Genomic DNA, 20,414 nt, shown 5'->3' with positions numbered 1-20,414 from the left:
CAAGTAGGCTGGGGTCATTCCATCTCTGACTCCAGCTGATAAAACAAGACTGTTCCTTCTTTCGTGAGAAAAAAAGAAAAAGAAACCCCGGTACCTTGCTTTGCAGAAAACCCCAAAAATCATTGTCATTGAGAGAAATTCTAATCAGAGATACTGAATCTGTGAGTGTCTACGGCAGCAGAAAAGAAATGAGGCAAAGGAGAAAGCAGCTTGCAAATACACTACGAAGAAGAAAGCACAGGAGGGAACGTGGAAGGAAATCTGTGTGTACAGATTGTACGCCATTCACCCAACTTCTAGCCTCTGCTCCACTGCCCACCACACTTCATCCTCCCCTTCACAGTCCTTAGAGGCACTCCACCCTGCCATCTCACACACTGAACTGGTTGCCTGGAGGACAGACATGGTGACTTACTTTCCTATGCTTTATAGAACACGTGCCTCACCTCCCCCCAAACACTCAATTCAGAGCAAGTCATCACCCACAAACCAATCACTCATTCCTTTTCTGACTATTCTGCTTCCCTGGCCCCCCATGACTGGAGCGAAGGGCTTTTATGTCCAAACCTCCTCTCCTCGATCCTGATACACCATCTAAAGTTTCATAATCGATCAACCCAACTCTTATTCAGGTTAGTGGTACTGACTTACCCCAGTGTTGTCATGGTGACTATGGTGTACCAGAAAGACGCAGGGATGCTTGTGAACTTGCTGGCAGAGGAACCCTTCTCAGCATAAAACATCACAGTGGCAAAGATGATGATGGCCATGGTAAGGGAGAAGAGAAGAAAGCCCAGTTCTGAGGCACAGCTCTTCAGGGTGTAGCCCAGGATCCGTAGGCCCTGGGAATGTCGTGAAAACTTGAAGATCCTGAAGACGCGGAAGACCCGGAGTGTGACAAATGCCCCGGACACGTCCTCATTGTTGGTCATGACCAGGCCAATGTAATAGGGCATGATGGCCACAACATCGATAATGCTCATCACACTGCGGATGAAGCGGTATCTGCTGGGTGCCGCGAAGAGTCGGAGCAGGTATTCCACTGTGAAGATCATGACACAAGCGGTGTCCAGGCAAAAGAAAGCCACTGAGTAGCGCTCTCCACAAGGCAGCTCCTTGCTCCCAGGCACTGTGCCGCAGGGCACCGTCTCCACTACATTGGTGATGACTGAAACGGCAATGAAGAAGCCAGTCACATAGTAGAAGACCAGTGCCAGGGTGCTGGTGTGTGGGTTCTCGAAGGCCCGCCACATTGTCTGGCGGAAGCTGAGCGAGGGCATGGACTCTTGGTTGTTCTCAGAGTCATTGTCATCCATGAGCCGCTCTGCATTCTCCCGCTTGCGGTCCTTGTATTCCTCATAGCAGCAGTCTCCGATGATCTCAGGGAGGATGCCATAGAAGGCCAGCTCATCGTCATAAGCAGAGATGCATTCATAACGTGGGTAGTGCAGCTTCCCAGTGCGGTAGAAGTTGAGCACACAACGGAACACTTCCGGGTCACGGTCAAAGAAGTACTCCTTGGTATCCTCGTTGAAGAAGAACTCCTTTTCTGTGCTACCCAGCAGGGTGTCAGGATAGCGCTCCAGAGTGGTCCTCCAGGTCTGGAACCGTCGCCCACTCACGTTGAGGACGATCAGCTCATCTTGCCGCTTGTTCTTGTCAGCTGGAGCTAGGGGCATGGGACAGTTAGCCACTGGCATCCATCCAATGGCTGCAGCCCGGGCAAAAGGCAGCCAGGCTGCGACTCCTGCCGCCATGGTGACTCCAGCTTTTGGGCTGGTAGCTGCTCAGACACTGTACACACCAGCTTGGAGTTAGTTAGTTCAGTAACCCCTGGAGGATAGGAAAGAGCAGAGAAAGGGGCTAAGTCCACTTTGATTTTTGGAGGAAAGGAGCAAGGGAAGGATCATTGCTGATAGAAACGGTAAGTCCCCATGGCCAGATAAAAACTAAAATCACCAAAAGAGGAAACCACATTACAAAGACAGCACCTGACAAGGGGCTGTGCAAAGGGCCCAGTCATCGGATGTTGCAGACCGCATGACGAAGTGTCAAGCTCCAAAGGGGCCCAGGAGAACTTGGGAAGGAAAGCTTCTCTAACAGGAAGATCTGGGAAGATGGGTAATAATGAGCTCTGAAAGGTTATGGCGTTATTACGAATTTAAATTGGGAGAGGGTAAATGAGTTCTCATTAAATGAATTTAAAAGTGGGATAAACATGCTAATTTTTATTTCACTCTTCATCCACCAGGGTAATCAGGAATGGGGTGCCAATGAAAGATATCAAGAAAACACATCCTTTCTATTCCTCCCTGGTGCAAAGGAGACTGGGGCTGGGTTTGGAAAATTCTGTCAAGGCAGGTGACCCAAGGAAACCCAGAGCCAGTGAAGTTCTACTCCTAACTCCCATAGAGAAGGCTTTATCTGGCAAATTGCTACTTCCTCTTCAGGATGCTTGGCCTGGGGCCTGTCCTAGCAACCTAATATCCACTTGTAGCCTTCAGGAGCATAGTGGACAGATAAGGGAAAGGTTGTGAGGTGTGGTTAGTTGTACGGGATCTCTCTCTCACCCAGTGAAGGGATTCTTAGGCTCTTCATCCACCTGCCTTCCACATACTGTCCCTCTCCCTCCCCAGAGAAAGCTGAGCCGAGCTCACTGCTTTTCCTACTTTCCCTGCCTCCTGTCTCCATCTGCCCAGAACCCAGAGTTCTCTCCCATTATGTAACAATACACCATCCCATGCCAGGCTCCCTCACCTGTCCTCTACTGCACCCCCAAGACTTCTTCCAGGGTGGGCACCATTAGCCCTTCGGTCCCAGCTTTCTGAACCACATGTCCCAGTCGCCAGCCTGGATGGAGGGACTAATGACAGAGAGAACTATATTTGGCTTTGGGAAGCAGATTTACCTTCCCAGATCTGGTTTTTTAAAGATGATAGTGAAATGACTCTGCAATCCCCCAATGTATACCATCTGTGGGAAGACATGTGGTGACACAGAAACACACGTAACAGTGACGGGAAATTGTTTGGGGTTGGCACGCTCAACTCCACTAATCCTAAACTGATCGCACAGCTCAGAGCCAAATCCTAACTAAGAGTTATTTGGATTCTCTAGAACTCACTTGATTTATTTCTGTAGTGAAGTAAATGAGGCAGAGGTGACTTTTGGAGTTTGTTGTGTTGTTTGTTGGTTTGATTGTGGCTGTTGAGTGGTTTTTATTCCACCGCAACTTGTGAGTTTTGGCCTTCATCTCTCCAGAAACGCCACTTCACCTGCTTCCTGATTCCCAGAACTTCTGATTCTTATGCTTCTGAGCTGCTACTGGGCTTTTCTGCCTGGATGCTTCTGAAACAGAGAGGCTTAACCGGCCTCCATCCAGAATGTTGCTCTCCACCTTCTGCTCACAGCATCCCTCACCCTAGGCCACACACCCTGCCTCTTTCACACTCATTCAAGGGACTGCCAACTCATGAAATACTAAGAACACCTGAATTCCCTTGGCCCTCCTTCCCACTGACATTCTTGTCACCCACCCACCCCCAGATTCCTCCCGTTACCTTGAAATTCATTCTACCCAGAGTAGTCTCCTAAGAGCAAGGCTCTGTTTGTGCTCTACTCTACAGTCTGTGAAATAAAATCCTAACTCCATGGCCTGGCATTCCAGCATCCTCATAAAGGGACCCAGCTTAGCATATCATCCAGGCAGTCCAGGTACCCTCCTACCTTCCAATAACAAGAGCAGAGACTGGCTCACGGACAAAGCCTGGATGTCTGTCTCTGCTCTATATCCTGCTGCCCCTCCTCCCGCCCTACTCATTAAAACCCTACCTGTTCTTGGTGATGCTTCCTTCTCTCCCACAGACTCTCCTTTCTTCCCTAGCACCTGCCATATCAAGCTTGGATTACAGGTGTTTTATATCCCATTCACTAGCAGGAATGACAATTAATGGTAACAAATGGCCGGAGACTCTAAGCACGGTATCCACTGTCTCCACGGCTATCTCATTTAGTCCTCACAGCAATCCCAGGCAGAAGAGTCTATCGGGTACATCATTTCATGGAAAACAAAATCTAAGGCCAACAGATGCCCAGCATCCTGATAACCTGGAAGCTCAGGGTTGGGATTTGACTTTGAATGGATTACTGATTGCTGACCACACATGGTTCAGTCATCCCTGGACTGTTTCCATCAAGACACACACACACACACACACACACACACACACACACACACACACACACACAATCTAGAGGAGACACCACTGTAGTCCTCATCTTACACATGAAGAAAATTAAGATAAGAAGTTGTCATGATTAGTAAGTAGTCAGAATTCACTGGGGGTCTAGGCAGGACACTCCCCAGGCCCTACAAGGATCTTTTAAAGACAAAGGCCATGCAATCTCAGCTTCCCATGCAGCCTCAGCATTGAGTAGTACTAGTGCCTGCGATGTTTGAGTAGGTGCTGGAGCTAGGAACACTGTTTTATAGATGCTGCTTGCTTTGTATCAGTTCAACTCATACGCCTTATGCCTTGCTACTGTTTCCTGAGGTGGTCAAAGATGGCTACCCTCTTTATAAACTGAGCTCTGAGGAGTTCAATCACAAACCAGAAGAATCAAAACCTGAGAACTGACTGTAGTCTCAGTTAAGTGTCCTCAAGGAGTCGATCTCTGCCTGGGCTTTCCCATCTGCATGTTAAGGGGGAATTTCCATAAGTCCCTCTCTTCCTTAGCAAAGGAGCTTGTTCAGATGCTACAGAAGATGAGAATGACAATGACATTTCCTATAGGTGTCACTGCTTAGAGGATATAGACAAACAGCATGGGCCAGATGAGCTCTTGATTATAGGAACTGAGAGAACTGAAGAGAGTGGAGGTCATTCATCCATGACAGCAGGTAATCCACACACCACTGAGAGAAGCCTCAAAAACATGGCCTGCATCTTGTAGTTGTCTTCAAGCATTTGCCCTTACAAGGAAATATGTTTTCTTTGGACCAGATGTTCCTGCCCCTAAGCATACACTCAGGTTTCTAAGGGGTTGTGGTCCGGGAAACAGAGCTGAACACAGAGTATAGATAATTCCAATTCTGACTCAAGTCATATTTTCTGAGAACTGACAAAGCTCTGGGCATTGTCCAAAGCACTTTTGCATATCACAAAACATTAATTTATTTCCCAGAAAAATCCTATGATGTTTCTACCTATTGGTGACAGGAAAAAACTGCCCAAGCCTCAGAATTTTCCTTCAAAGTGGCTAAGCAATGTATATATGCATGGACATTGTTCAACACAGACCATTGTCTGGCTCACTGCCAAATGGCTTTCCTGATCTAGGTGCAGCCCAGTCCTGTTGCTCCCACAGAAGCAGGCAGCTGGGAGCACATGCTCTGGGGACCCTTCAGTCTGTTTTGGTACTATACTGAACTTTTGGAAGCAAGCCACTATTAACTTACTGGGTTGCAGAATCCTCATCTGTAAAATGAAGGAGCTAGAAAAGAAAGTGACAGAGGACCCCATTGGTTCTAATGATTCTCCTGGATCCAGGACACAGAGGCTACAGCTCCAGTCTCTGAAACTGCCTTGTGATGGCTGCCCATGCGGAGCGGGAAGTAGAGCACCAGGGTTGGTTGCTGTGGGGATGCAATTAGCCTGAGCTTCATCTCAGCAGAGGGAGTTCTGGGAATTCCTGATGAGGCTGGTGCCCAGAACAGGGCACACAACTTTCATCACTTGGAACCCAAGGCAATCTAAGGTCTAACCTACCCATAGAAACCCCTCACCCTCCTAGAAAGGAAGAGGGCTAGGCCTCAGGCCCTCCTTGGCCTCTTGACTCATGACCCCTAAAACTCCTGCTGTATCTAAGATGGGCACTGGCAGGGGTTCAAATGGCAAAGATTAAGAGACTGCTGAATCAGGACGTGCTCTGGAGAGTCTCGTTAGCCAGACACATGGCTCTGAGAAGACAATGCCCTTCTCCTGCCAGTCTCCCGGTACTGCCCCTTGGATTCTGGAATCCCACTGCCAGCTGCCTGACTTTGCGAGCCGAGCTCCATGCCCTCACCCTCTACTCTGAGTCAACTCTTCTAAAGCCATGAGTAATTCACAAACTGCTTTCTCATGGATAACTGAAAGCTCAGAGAGAGGCAACATCAATCCTCTCCCTATCTATCCTAAAGTCTCTCTTCCCAAGGGCAAACTTTTAATCTGTACAATAATCCAGAACAGTTTTTTTTTTTTTTCCAAGAAGGCCATGCAGGTATCAGACTGTCTCTGGAGATTCAGAACCTATCCTTCTGGTTCAGAGTACCAAGAAAATAGCAATGATCCCTTTACTGCTTTCTGTGTGCACGTGCATATATGCACACATGGACATACATGTACACACCTGGGTTTGGAAGAGGACTATCGTCCTATCAGACAACCTCAGGTCCATACCAGCCACGCCCACCATACAGCCCTGCAGGGATGACCTGGCTTAAACAGGACTTCTGCAGATCACTCACCCTAACAGCACCAGCGCCTCTCGAAGCTGGCCTGGGTATGAACCCTGCAACAGGCACTACAGTGCGGCCCCATTTCCAGCCAATGGCACCGCACACACCTCCCATACCACAGTTTTACTAGGACATGAATGCTTTACAAATGAAAACTCTGAAGCTATTTTTGTTTGTGGCAAAAGAGTTTGACAGTAGGAAAGATTTGGCTGCGGGGTGAGGTAGGGATGCAGGAGGGAGAGAGATTAAAACTAGGTAAATGGAGAAATGACAAACATGAAAAATCCTGAAAAAAAGAGACCACGTTCTCCTGCTGTAAAAAAGTCAGCTGCCTGCTAAGCAGCTTCTATTTTAAAGGGAGAGGGGAAAAAAAAAAAAGCAGACCTTCTGTCCTGGGGTTTGACACTTTACCTGAACACAGACACAAAGCAGCAAAAATGTCACATCACCAAGATCTGCCCTTCAATGACCTCGGAGGAGAGTCCTCAGAAACCAGAGCTGGTCTGGGGAACTGTTTCATGCCCCCAGGGAGTCTGCCCGTGTCTGCGGGATTTTTTTTTGTTGTTGTTGTTGTTGTTGTTGTTGTTGGGTACAAAATGAGCATGGGGAAGCAAGCTGGAGCTCCTGGGGCACAGGCCTGGGACGTGCGGATCCTCTTCTTTACAGTGCGGCTCCTAGGATGGCCAGTGCAGTTTCCCCAAACTCTCTCTCCAGCCTCCTCAATAGCAAAAGGGAACAAGCTGTTAATCGGTCTTCCTCTGGAGGTCCCTTGTGTACTTGAGTCTTATAGCATTCAAGACGCAACACGGAAAAATAAACACATCAGCTCCTTTCAGTGGGCTGGTATGTGTCCACATGGGGAAATGTACACATGCTTTGCATTGAATGTATGTCCAGGAATCCCCCGCCCCCTTTTCCGAGATTAAACATTCAGGCTCCCTGGAAGTAACAGTAAATAAGGCATCGATTCAAGCATCACCTACATTCATGCACGACCACTCTGCAAAACCTGATTACTGATTGCATTGTGCCGCCTATCACCCCGTGAAAGTTCAGAGGCTCCGTCGAACACACGGAGACTTTTCTTTGCCTTGATTTCAGGTCTGGAACCTCAGCCTGTTGCTGACTTATCAAGGCTGCCCGGGATGAAAGAACAACGTGGGCTGAATCAAATGCCAGCACTAAGAAAGCGCAGGAATTTAGTTGATTTCCAGGTAACTTCTCTGCCCATCCCCAGTGTAAATACCCTGTTAAAGCAAAAGAGCCTTTGAAACCCCTTCCCTAGGGCCTCTCGTGACACTTATGGGACCTTTCCTGGGGCTCACAAGGTGGAAGATGCGCCAGACAGGACGAGCTGGACCAGCCCCCATCCTCTAACAAGCACAACACAGGCTCGCCTGGCTGGAGAACTTTGCGAAGCTCCCAGCTTCGACTCTCAGCCATTTCTCTTCTCAGCTCACAAAGAGCGGGGACGGAGCAAACCGTCGCCACCTGCAGCCAGATCCCGGGGCGCTGCTTCTGGCGCCCGGCGAGGGAAGGCAGGCCAATGGCAAGAGGGCAGAGGTTCACACCCCCACCCCCAAACCTCTCAGCGCCTCAGTGCCCGGAGGTGGCTTCGCAGCCGAGAGAACTGACGCCCCCAGGCCGGCTGCCTGCTCCCCCACCGCCCGGCCCCACCCCCAATCCTTCCGGCGCCCCAGCGCCCACCCACCCGGGCGCGGGAGTGGGAGGGTGCCGCGTGGGCAGCCGGAGCAACAGGCGTGGGAGCAGCGCTCCTCGCACTTGCTGGCTCCGGAAGGCTCGGTCGCTTCCCTCTTACCTTCGCCGAAGCCAACCCCAGGCCCCGCTCCCCGCGCGCGCGAGGAAGCTGCGGCCGGGGGCCGCCAAGGCGCAGAGCGCCCAGCAGCGCGGGGAAGCGCCCAGCAGCCGCCGCTCGGGCGGCTCCTCCTCGCCGGCGAAGTCTCGCTCGTCCCTCCTTCACTCGGTCGGTTCGTGCGTCGGTCCGTCCGTGGGGCCGTCCCTCCCCCGCCGCCGCCGCCGCCACCGCCACCGCCGCTCCAGCCCGGGCTTGGCAGCGCGTCCCTTCCCCGCCTAGCCGCTCCGCTCTCGGGCTCGTGAGCTCCGGTTCGCTCGTTCCCTGCCCCCGCCGCCGCCGATGCCGCGCAGAGCGGAGCCGGGCCGGCCACGGGCTGCCTCTCCCGAGGTCCCTCTCCCGAGGAGGCGGTGGGGGCGCGGCGCGGGCGGGGCGGAGAGGAGAGTCCGGGGGAGGCGGCGAGGCTGCGCCCTCCGCTCCCCACCGATCCCCACGGGCCGAGCGGCCCCAGGCCGGGCCGAGAGCGCAGAACGGCCAGGCAGCGGAGGGAGCGAGGAGGAGGACCCGGGAGCCTCACCACGGGAGGGTGCCCAGGGCGAGGGCGTGCGAGGGGGAGTGACTCTGCGCGAGGGTGTGTGTGTGTGTGTGTGTGTGTGTGTGTGTGTGTGTGTGTGTGTGTGTGTGTGTAGGGCGCGCGCGTGAGTGGGGGGGGCTGCAGCGGGGGGGGCGGGGAGACTAGGCAGAGCCTGGTGCGTCTCCCCAGGAGAGTGGAGGAATCCTAGGGTGTGCCTGGAGGTGGTAGTGGAGTGTGCCGACGCGGGTGTGAGCGCTTGTGCCGGCGAGGGTGGGCATGGGGCGAGTGTGGCAAGGTGAGCTTGGCTTGGGGGGTGGGGGAGGAGCCGGGCGTGCGGCGTGATCGTGAGTTCGGGGGCGTGTGTGGCTAGGGACTTGGGAAGAGGTGGCAGGGAGCGCCGGCGTGTATGCGCGTGGGGTGTGTACACTTAACTGGCTGGCTGTTTCCCATTCACTGTCCACGCGACAGAGCAACTAACTCCTCTCCTTGGTCACCTAGTGAGGTGCAGCCGGTCGCCGCGCAAGCTTCCAGGCTGACCCTGAACTGTCTGTCAATTGCGTGTGCCAAAGCTGGGAAGATCCCAAAGAAGACAAATTGCCTTTACCTCCACGTAAAAGCCACTGACCTACAGCAGTGAGAGGGCATGACCAGAAGGTCAGGATTCGCTCCAGTGCCCCACCACGAATACCCAGAATTAAGGCTGGGGATTCGGGAACTCTCATTTCTCTCTTTCCAGAGTGGGCCCAGGCCCTGGATCCTTTCCAGAAGCCCAAAGTTCCCTATTGCTTAGTACTTGGACCCAGCGGGCGTGTAGTGTCCAGCCGAGAGTCCCATGACCACAACATCAGCAGGAGTAGAGCGCTTTGCTGGCTGCTAAGCCAAACCGTGGCCGGCTTTCCCCGTGTCTTCGGCCCCGGTGCTGGGAATCCCGGGCCTGGAGATCGCGAAGCAGGCAGCTTCGTGCCTCTGCCGGGACCGGAACGCTTTGGCTTGAGAGATGGCAGCTCTGAGTATGGAGAGGTGTGTGCTGAAACACCAAAGAAAGAGAAATGTGCGGCGAGGGTGAGGGCTTACTTAGCAGGACAAGTCTTTAACTGTGGCTGGAAAAAGACCTTCCTGAGTCAAGAATAGGGTTTCTGGCTGTGGCAAACCGAGCCTGCTCCAGAAGTACAAGTCAAGGAGTAGTTTTACTGAGGTCTCAGCTACTCTGGGCCTCCGGTACTTTGGAGCTTCGTATTCATAGGCTCACTTACTCTAACCAAAGCTCCTTTAAGTGTGTCAGTCTGAAAGGTGTACAATTGGCCCTTCAAGAGGTGGGCGTGGACCCCATTAACATTTGCCAAGAGTCCTAGAACCCTGTGGGATTTGCATACTCATTTGCATACAGTAATAATGATTAACAACACTGCCACTCCCTGGCCAACCATGGAAGAATTCTGGGAAGGCCCTGCCAGGGATTCTCCCTCCCTCCTCTATCTGGGAAAGAGGTTTTTGTTGTTGTTGTTGCTGCTGCTAGTGGTAGTGTTGGGTTTTTTGTTGTTGTTTTGTTTTTTAGTTATAACCTTAATTGAAGTATTCTGCCTCTGAGTGGTCTGGTCCCAGTAGGGACACTTTCCTTTGGTCTAACACCTCCTGCCCAACTTTGGAGCAGTAAAACTCCAATATTTTATTTCCGTTGAAGTTTGAATTTCCTGTACATTCTTGCCATTGTTCTGCAGCATAAAGATAGTTCAGGACCTAGTCTCCCAAATTGTCAGGGAAGGGATGGTTACCTGGGAAGACCACTATACACGTGGAGTGGTCTACTAATGGTACAACTTGTGGCCTCTGCAGCTTTGTAAGCCCTGCGTAAAGACAGGAGACTCATTCACCCTGCCCCCAGCTCCTCCAATCCCATTCCTCCATTCCTCATTCCTCAGATGCTCATACTTGGTAGTATGCTAAGTGCCGTGCCTGTGAACTGCGCTCTCTCTCTCTCTCTCTCTCTCTCTCTCTCTCTCTCTCTCTCTCTCTCTCTCTCTCTCTCCTCCAATATCTGGAGACAAGTAAGGGAGACTCAGATTTCTAGTTCAGGCCACTGTAGGTTTTATTTACAGTTCTCCCTAAGGCTGGATGGAGAGTCGAAAGAAGGTACCTGGATTAGGTTTGAGCAGCTATATGAGACATTGACCAGGAGACACTGGGTACCCTCCATCTCATCCTGGAATCTCCCTAGCAATGCCTGTTGACTCCTTCCCCCCCTCTGCCTCTGGCCCAGCCTGGCCGGGATTTTTCACTTGCTTTTCCCCCATGACACGGCCGCTTTTCCTTTAACTCTCAGCTTCTATTTAAAAAGCTAATTTGGGAGCTTGTCGATGCTCCCAATTCAGACATTTAAATAGGAACTGAGAGTCAGGAGCTGCCAGGGCAGTAGGTTTCCTCCTCTTACCACCCACAGGGCTAAAGTGTTGGAGTTCAGTCAGTCCAGCCCGTGTGTGTGTGTGTGTGTGTGTGTGTGTGTGTGTGTGTGTGTGTGTGTGTGTGTTCGTGTTCTGCAAGCTCAGGGTGTATTTCAGGTTATCTTTTCTATTTAAAGACAATGCTCCTATGAAAGACAGTGCATGTGTATGTCTGTGTGTGTCTGTGTCCTTTCCAAGCTGTGCGTACATAAGGATTCTTCCCTAGTCCCGAGGCTCTGGCCGCTATTTGAGGAGCCTGTCGCCATGTGGACTGTGAGGAAGGAGCAGTGTAGCTCAGAGTCTGCCCCGTCTTTGCTGACTCGCCAGACTGTTGTTGTCTGTGCAGTTCTTTCTAGCACTGTTGTACTCAGGCTTGCTCTTTGAAGCCTGCCTGGGTTTTCTAAAGGGTCACTCTTGCCCTCACTTCTTGTGGCTGTCCTACTTCAATTGTTTGTCCCATGCTGGGCAAGCATTTTGGAGTTGGGACTCTTCTGAGGGTTGCAAGCTTTCTACGTTGAGAATGTCATGTATCTTGAAGGGGAAAAACATACTTTGAGGTCGGAGTGATTAGGTTTGAACCTGTCTCTGCTGTTACCTAGCTGTGGGACCATAGGGAGCTTACTTAACCTCTCTGTGCCTTTCCCCTCCCCTCATCTCTAAAATGTCCAATGATAAAATTACAGCTCTTCAGTGACTATCATAGATAACACACTTAGAACCATGCCTGGAATTTGGGCAGTTGGTTGTTGTTTAAGATCAGAAGTACAGAGAAATCTGTCTAGGGAAAAAGTTAGAACTGGCAGATTGTGTGCGGGTGCACGGGCACATACATTAAACCAACATGTACATGACAATACAAATGTCAGCCTGTAGCCTATCAGGTCAAGTTTATCTCATGGGACTGAGTCCCTAAGCTCCAGAAGAGCATAAAGGAACAGAGACAGAGTCATAGGGACAGGGGTGAGGAAAGAGCTTAGCAATCCAGATACCCATAGGGAATGTCCTAGAGGTGAGTTTTATGCAGAGGGAATAAGTTCCAAGACCTGTTTGTCCACAGGCTCCAACCTCCCTGCTTTCCCCCAAGCATTTGGCACATACGGGCAGGTTCCAGGAAATGAAGCTGTGGGCAGTGTTCAGCCAGGGTAGCCCCCAGTTCTTCATGACACTTTTATTTTTCTCCCCTCCTCTTCTTCCTCCTCCTCATTCCTCCTTTTCTTCTTCTTCCTTCCCTTCCTCTTCTCCCTCCTCTTCCTCCTCTTCCTTTTTCTTTTTCTGTCCCTGCTTCTCACCCCCTTGTCTCACCATCAGGCAGAGGAACTGATGAATTTGCTATCAGAATCCATTTCTCTCCGTTCAAAAGAATATTAACATATGAGGAGGGACATGGGAGACCATGAGCCAAAAGAGAAGCTAAAAAGCATCACAACATGGGCTTTCTGGGGGATCCATTGCGACTTATAAATCCTGAGGTAGATTCAGTGTCTTAGTTACTTTTTTATTGCTGTGATAAAACATCATAATCAAGGAAATTTATAAAAGAAAGCATTTAATTTGGAGCTCATGGTTTCAGATGGTTAGAGTCCATGTCCATCATGGTAAGGAGCATGGCATCAGATAGGCAGGCATGGTGCTGGAGCAGTAGATGAGAACTTATATCTTGATCCATAAGCACATGAGACAATTGTGCTTGATCCATAAGGCAAAGAGAAGAGAGAGGAGAAAAGAGAGGGAGTTGGGGGGAAGAGGGAGAAAGAGTGCTAGCTAGCTAACTGGAAATGAAATGGGTTTTTGAATCCTCAAAGCCCACTGCACAGTGACACACCTCTTCCAACAAGGCCAGACTTCCTAATCCTTCCAAACAGTTTCACCAACTGGGGACCAAGTATTCAAACACATGTGCCTATGTGGGTGTTCAGGTGGGGGGGTATTTTCATTCAAACCACCACATTAGCTTTGCATGTCAACTCTAAGCTGGAACAGCCCTAAGTTGGCCGCTGGCTATGTATTCCGTGCCTTTATGGTAGACATCACCACTCATAGATACACAAAGGCAGGTGGTTGGTAGATGGGGATCTCTGTAGCATTCCTCTTGTGTTTTGAGACAGGACTCCTCATGAGAAACTGCAGCTCAGCCTATTAGACTAGGATGGCTGGTCAACAAGCCCCAGGGAATCCTCCTATCCACACTCCCCAACCCCCAAGAGATGGGATCATACGTACATAGTACATACCGCACCTGTTTTTTTCTGTGGGCATTAGAAGTTAACCTGAGGTCCCCACACTTGTGCGGCCAGCACTTTACCAGCTGAGGTCTGCTCAGATCCAGGTGCCTTCTCCTGCATGTGCACTGTTTCCAGAACCATTTCTTGCTCTTTCTTGCTTCTCTGTCTGTCCCTTCCCAGGAAGAGTTTATACAAACGTGTGGTGTGGTGTTAACTTTATTCTCATGCTGGGATCCTTCCCTGAGCTCGCTCTGGCTCCTTGCTACCAGCTTTCTCTGTTCTTGACCTCCCTCTTTGCTATATCTCACTATCCTCTCCCGTTGGACTCTCCCGGTGATGTAATTTGTCTCATTTCCAGACCTACTTGACCTACTTACACTCTTCTTTCTGATGGCTTCTTGCCCTATTACATCTCCAAACCTTTGCACATGCTGCCCCCCCCCCCCATCTTCCAAAATACCCACTACTACTTTCTGTTTGTTTTCACATTGTTGAGTGATGTGAGCAAACATTTACTCACCCCGCCTAGGGGACTGATGTCAGGTCAAAGACTGATTGCACTCAAATGTAGTGAGTTTTTAGCGATTATGTACAGGAGCATCAGGAACTCAACGGAGATTGGGTGGGGCACCCAGCCCTACCAGACAGCTTCTTGTCCCAACAGTTGTTCAATGTTTGGAGCCTTGGTTTTGGTGGGTGATGGTGGTGGTGGGAGCTTGTGAATCTCACAAGTTGCTGGGTTTCCTGAACTTCTAAGTTTATTAACTTCTTATTTCTATGAGTCTCTCTACTCTTTCCAGGAGAGAGTTTGTCTCAATTCTGAGCAAGTAACTATGGAACACTCTTTTCTTAGCTGACTTCACTTGGCCTCAAACCTTAAATACCCAGCACAAAGTTTATATACTAAGTTTTGGTAAAGTCCTTCCTGTATCCCAGAAGAACTAACTATTTCTCCTTTGGGGGTTCTAAAGTCCTTCTTGTGTATCATAAGGGTAGTTCGTTCCATCTGTGCAGGCTTAGTTGTCTGCACACAGTGTCTCTTTCTAGCCTTTATGTGGTAAGGCAAGGACTCAGTTTCAGCCAGCTCTGAATCCTGGCACAGTGTGCGGCACATGGGAGATGCTCAGTGCATCTAGACGATGATTTATCCTAACAGTCACTCCTCCATTATGCGTGTGCAGAATATGTGAGAGATTTGCCGTCTGGTCTGTGTCCACGTTCCTTTTTGGTGGATCTCAAGCATGGGCATGAAGGTACAATTGGGAGAGAAAAAAAGACAAGGGTATTCAGTTTGGGCTGATCCTAGATCAAAAGAATCCCATCCCATCCTTTCTTTCCAGAGAAAGGCTACAGCCTGGGATTCAGCTGGTCCTGCCTGTGCAGATGGGGCCAGTTGTTAACCAGACAGGTTTGCAGAGAATTCTTTCTTTCTCACCCTCCAAGATGTGAGTCACATCCTCAGAACATCACCTCTTTGAGAACAGCCAGGACACAGCCAATTGCAATGTCCCTGTTTCTTTGCAGCAGTGAACATAGACTAGCATGGCTTAAAAACACCGAGACTGAAGGCTGCTGGATTTGAAGTCTAACCTTTTGTGAGAGCTACAAATCCAGAACAGTGGGGGCTTAGTGGGGGAGCACAGTTTCTGGATAGACCAGGCTTCAAAGTTTGACTCTTTTACCAGCTGTACAACTTTCCCTTGCCTGCAAAACTGAGTCCTAATGATGGTGTCATATCCTAAGACTTATAAGGATGGTGTCTTACTAAGTGGAGACATGCCCCACATGCAATTATAAGTGAAAATGTTAGCTGTCAGGATACTGTAGCTGGGTCTAGACATGACTGAAACCAGTTCTTTAAAATATTCAGCACGGTTCTCCAAATGCTGTTCATGAACCTCAGGCAGGACACCCAAGCCTTTGATGTGACGAATGCACTCTTGACCCTCAGAATGTGTGAGGTAAGAGTCTACCCTTTAGACATTTCTTCCATTCCCTCCTCTTGCTGGTCTGTGGTACCTTATTTCTGCAACTTTAAGGTCTGTTTTTTTTTTTTTAAAATATTTATTATAATTAGTTTTTACTATTTATATATTATTATATATGATATATTATTTTATTGTATATTATATATTATGTATCATTTAATATATATATAGTGCATTGTATAATATATAACATATTTATATGTGTAATATATTAATATATTTTATATAGTATATTTTATGTATATTACATTATTATATATAAATATATATTTCATTTTCTCTTTTTTGTGTGAATGTATATTTGGAAACATGTGTGTGGATGTGTGCACCTGTGAACGAGTGTGTAGAGGCTAGAGAAAGATGTTGGGTGTCCTGCTCCATTGCTGTGTACCTATTTCTCTGAGACAGGGTCTCTTAGTAAACCTGGAGCTAGGCTGGTAGACAACAAGTACCAGTGATCTTCCTGTCTCCCCTGCCACTACTCTAGGGTTACTGGCTGGCATGGCCACATCCAACGTTTTATGCACTGGGGTCTGAATTCAGGTCATTATGATTACCAACCGAGCCATATCTCTAGCCCTTCAAGGGTTCCATTTCTACCCATTCCTTCCTTGCCAGTAAGAATTGTTAAATCATTTAGACTAACACACAAGTGATACAAAATTCACATGTAAACTGGACAGAGGGCCAACCCATACAATGAAGTAAAATGAATAAAATTTCTAGCATTCACCAAAGTAGTGGAAGAAAGTGTTGGGGACCCAACAGATGCTTCCTAACCCCACAGGTTTCTGTCCACTGAACCAAATGACGTGACTCTAAAGAATGAGGTGGGCTGGTTCTGAATTCTGAAACTAGAAAACCAAGTTTCCAGCCTTTGCAGAAAGTCATACTAAGGAGATTTGTGCACTAAGTGAATACACCTACTTCATTTGGCAAGCAAACAGACACAGTTCATGAGAACCCAACCCCTTCCAGCTCTGCACATCTGTGATGCTTGCAAACAAATGCTGTTGCTCTTCAGAATTCAAAGCCTGGGTTGACTGTCTCCTTGAGTTTGTGGGAAACTCAGCTACAAAATCATCAATTGTTTTGGTGAATGGACAAGTAAGTATACAGAGACAGGGCAGTTGTTATGTCCACACTGCAAGGTCTTAAGAGGCTTCAGACTCTCTGCAAAGCCCTTATTAACATAGGTTCTCAAAGCTCTTCAAAAAAGTTCTTAAAGGTAAGAAAATTATACTATATGCCCCATGACCCCTCACTAGCATTGAACATTACCAGCTCAAACGTGCTTCATCTATGTGCTAAAGCCTTTACTCCACAGCTCTGAGTCACATTCTTGTTGTCATATAATGTCATGAATAAATAGTTAAGGGACCTCACCCCTACTAACAAAAGCTATCTCTCCAAGGGAGACATTCTTCTTGCCTCTTTCCGTGATACTGAGAATGTTTGCCACAGGAAGAAAGGATCCTGGATTCCTACATGATAGTCTGGAACATAAAATGACCCTTTCTAGCCGTATGTGGCCTGTGGTGTGAGCAACAACATGAACTGTTGTGCTAGTTGTTGAAATGTGGACGCTGTGCATTGGAATGATGTGTCTACCCTTGTCAATACAGGGCTCCAACGAGGACTTTAAACCCTAAGTCTGAGCATGCCGCTTCCCAGTCTTCCCTACACCTCAGTGCTTTTAGGCACAATAAATATGTACACCTTATGAGAACCTCCTAAGGAATCCAGCCTCAGCGTCCAATGGAATCCCCTTTGTCTCATCTCTTAGATTTGTACTTTCTAGTGTGATAGCTATTAGCCACGTGGGACTATTTAAATTAATTTTTAAATATTAATAAAATTGCATCTTTTGTTCCTTAACTGTTGGGGTCATGCTTCAAGTGTTACATCGATGACAAGTGGAGTTCATGGTTACTGCACTGGACACAGCAGGTAGAGACTTCCCATAACCACAGAAACTTAACCTAGGCAGTGCCGTTTTATGCAAACACATATTCACACTCTACCCTTCCCAAGAGCCCCACAGAAAAGCAAGCCGTGGTCTATGTTCTCAAGAGCCCTCAGGTTGTTACATGTGTGACACATAACCCCCCCCACACACACACACACACGCACACGCGTGTGCACTCACACAAATGAGCCTTTGTTCTCACCTTTCCCAGTGAGCCTTCTGGATATAATCTTGTGGTTTTTTTTTTTTTTTTTCCAATTAACCAGTAACAAGGTTTTAGAGACAGCTCCCTCAAGCAGAATGAGCCTTGTCTGCCCAAATGGATGGTGTCTCCTGAGAGCAGGGCAGGCACCTCCTTTCTACCTCTGCCCCGGCAGGAGCTGACCATCATGTTTTTTCTTACTCCAGCTGTTGAGGGTTTGTGCAGGCTCTTCCCTCTGTAGCAGTTTTGTCCTTCCTGCTCACCTCTGATTACAATCAAATGAAGGTCTTTTGCAGACTTTCCCTCCCCTGCAAAGGACTGCTCCATACTTTGCAACTGTCCAGAGATGAGAGCAGTGATCTCAGGGTAGGAATCAAAAGCAGACCATTTGTTGAAGATTTGATCCTTCTGAATCCTAAATGTATAAGCCTTGATTCATCCTCCCATTATGCCCTACATACACACACACACACACACACACACACACACACACACACACATTTTCCATCTATTTAATGTCAACAAGTAGACCCTGTCTGTTAAAGTCAGGATGCCTAGAAACCCCCCTGTTCTTAGCCCCAACCAACCACATAGAAACAAGGACCATTTTATCATGGGCCTCACTCTGCCCACCTCCTTCTGTTGTTAACCTGACATACAGAATAAGATGTAAGGCAGTTCCAATCCCCACTGGTGGCAATGAGCTAAGGGTGGTCTTGTCCCTTGTCCCTGGATCCCCGCCCCCCATGGGAACCTAAGGAGATCCAGGCAGTGACTCCAGTTCCTGCGACACCACAATAAATCGCCACGGAGGCTCTTCTATGGCTCCTAACTAATAAATCAAATCTATTGAACAATACATTTACTGCAAATTTAAGAAGTTGTTCTTCCATTTTTTTAAGTGTGTGTGTTAAATCAAACTCAAAGTCATAAAGAAAGGAGACACCTGCCCTGGTTTGAGAAAAACAACTAACTACAAGCAGCCACAGGCTTGAAGTAGCTGCCCTGTATTATGGGGGTGAAGACCCTTTCTGGTGGATCCATGGAGCCTCCTCACTCACAATCGGCTGCCATCCCCAAGGCAGTATGTTCCAGACGCCTTAAGTGATGCTCAAAACCATTTTTCAAACTTAAGCTCACTGCTCACAGGTTCCCTTTGCTCCCGATGTCTGAGGTGGACAAAAAGAAACACACTGCAGCCTCACTGGTGAGCAGCAACCCCGGTGGGATGGTGATGAGGGACGGAGGGAGCAGGGGACGGACCCCTGACTGCCATTCTCCAGGAAGCTCCCTTTTACTTCCCATGTCACCCTAGGCTACCAGGTGGAAGGCAGGTACCGCAGGTGCTTTGTCTGCCTGCGTGCTCTGCCTCTTACACACCGGCAGGAGGCATGTTGTGACAGCTGTTCTTGGTTGTCAACTTGACACCATCTGGAATTAACTAAGACCCAAGTGTCTGGTACACCTGTGAGAGATTTCTTTCTTAATTAAACCATTTCATGTGGGAAACCTCCCTTTCAATCCAGATCTTTTGAGGTGGGCAGATCCACCTTTTATCTGGGCCACACTTTCTGCTGGCCACCTAGATAAGGGCATGAAAGAAGGAAGCCGGCTGTCTTTGCCTGCTTGCTCTTGTTCTCACCAGTAAGTCCATTCCTTCCCTGGCATTAGAGCTTGCTTCCTTGAGATTCCATCGTGTACTGAAGACCCACTGAGACATCCAGCTACATGGACTGAACAACTGCTGGATTCTTGGATAGTCTGTTGATAGACAGTCATTGTTGGACTAGTGGGACCTAGCCTGAAACCCATTTTAATAAATCCCTGTGTGTGTGTGTTCCTTCTAGAAAACCCTTACTAAACTAATACATCTAGCGTGCAACACATTTTATGTGAAGTCTTTGTTCGTTCATTTTAGAAAAAAAAAAAAAAAACCTTATTAAACAGTTAAGGCAGGAGGATAGCACAGAGATTAAAGGTACTTGCCAAGTATGACTACCTGAGTTTGGTCCCTGGGAGCACAAGTGGTAGAAGGAGAGAATTTTCTGCACAAAACTTTCCTCTGACTTTCATATGAGGCATGTGCCCCCTCCAAATAAAGATTTCAAAATAAACAATTCATCCATTTATCAAACATAAACTTATTGAATGTCCACTAACTGCTAAGAGTGTGTTAGTGAGCGAGATGGGAGGTCCTGCCTATTTGGAACAGAACTCATGGCAAATAGAAAGCCAGGCATGATCTAATGTGTGGGTTTATTAAAAATTTCACTGGAGAGTCAGTGAAGACTGAGGGTGAAGAGATGCTGTGTGTGTGTGTGTGTGTGTGTGTGTGTGTGTGTGTGTGTGTGTGTGTGTGCGCCTCTGCCTGCACACACATGTGTGTGCCAGAGGCTGGCTTCACATATCTTCTTAGATCACTTCCATCTTGAGACAGGGTTTCTCATTCAACCTGGAACTCATCAATCTGACTTGGTTTGGCCAGCCAATGAATTTCAGAGATTGACCTGTCGTCACCTTCTGTATTCCTCAGCACTGGTGATGAGTGGTACAAAAGTGCACCACTGTTCCCAGTTTGTATGTAGGTGCTGGGGATCTAAACTCAGGTCCTTATGCTTGTCCAGCAGGCACTGTATCCTCTAAGCCATCTTCCCAGCCCCAGTTTTACAAACACTTGAAACAGTTGAATGAAGTGTGCTTATTCTTCGG

General features: G+C 48.5%; 1 protein-coding gene across 2 annotated transcripts in view; it reads right to left on the bottom strand.

The window, feature by feature from the left end:
- Positions 1-8,451, bottom strand: part of Kcnd3 (potassium voltage-gated channel subfamily D member 3) — a 211,606-nt gene extending 203,155 nt beyond the window's left edge. For both annotated transcript variants that reach the window (XM_076933061.1, XM_076933062.1), the window contains exons 1-2: positions 8,319-8,451; positions 652-1,833 (exon numbers count right to left, since the gene is read on the bottom strand). In XM_076933061.1, coding sequence (XP_076789176.1) covers positions 652-1,757 — 1,106 coding nt within the window. In that variant the 5' untranslated portion in view covers positions 1,758-1,833; positions 8,319-8,451. The remainder of the gene's footprint in view (positions 1-651; positions 1,834-8,318) is intronic.
- Between the last annotated feature and the right edge of the window lie 11,963 nt (positions 8,452-20,414).

This window comes from Arvicanthis niloticus, chromosome 4 (genome assembly GCF_011762505.2).
Source record: "Arvicanthis niloticus isolate mArvNil1 chromosome 4, mArvNil1.pat.X, whole genome shotgun sequence".
NCBI classification, from domain to species: domain Eukaryota; kingdom Metazoa; phylum Chordata; class Mammalia; order Rodentia; family Muridae; genus Arvicanthis; species Arvicanthis niloticus.
This window is presented reverse-complemented; position numbering and strand designations above follow the sequence as displayed.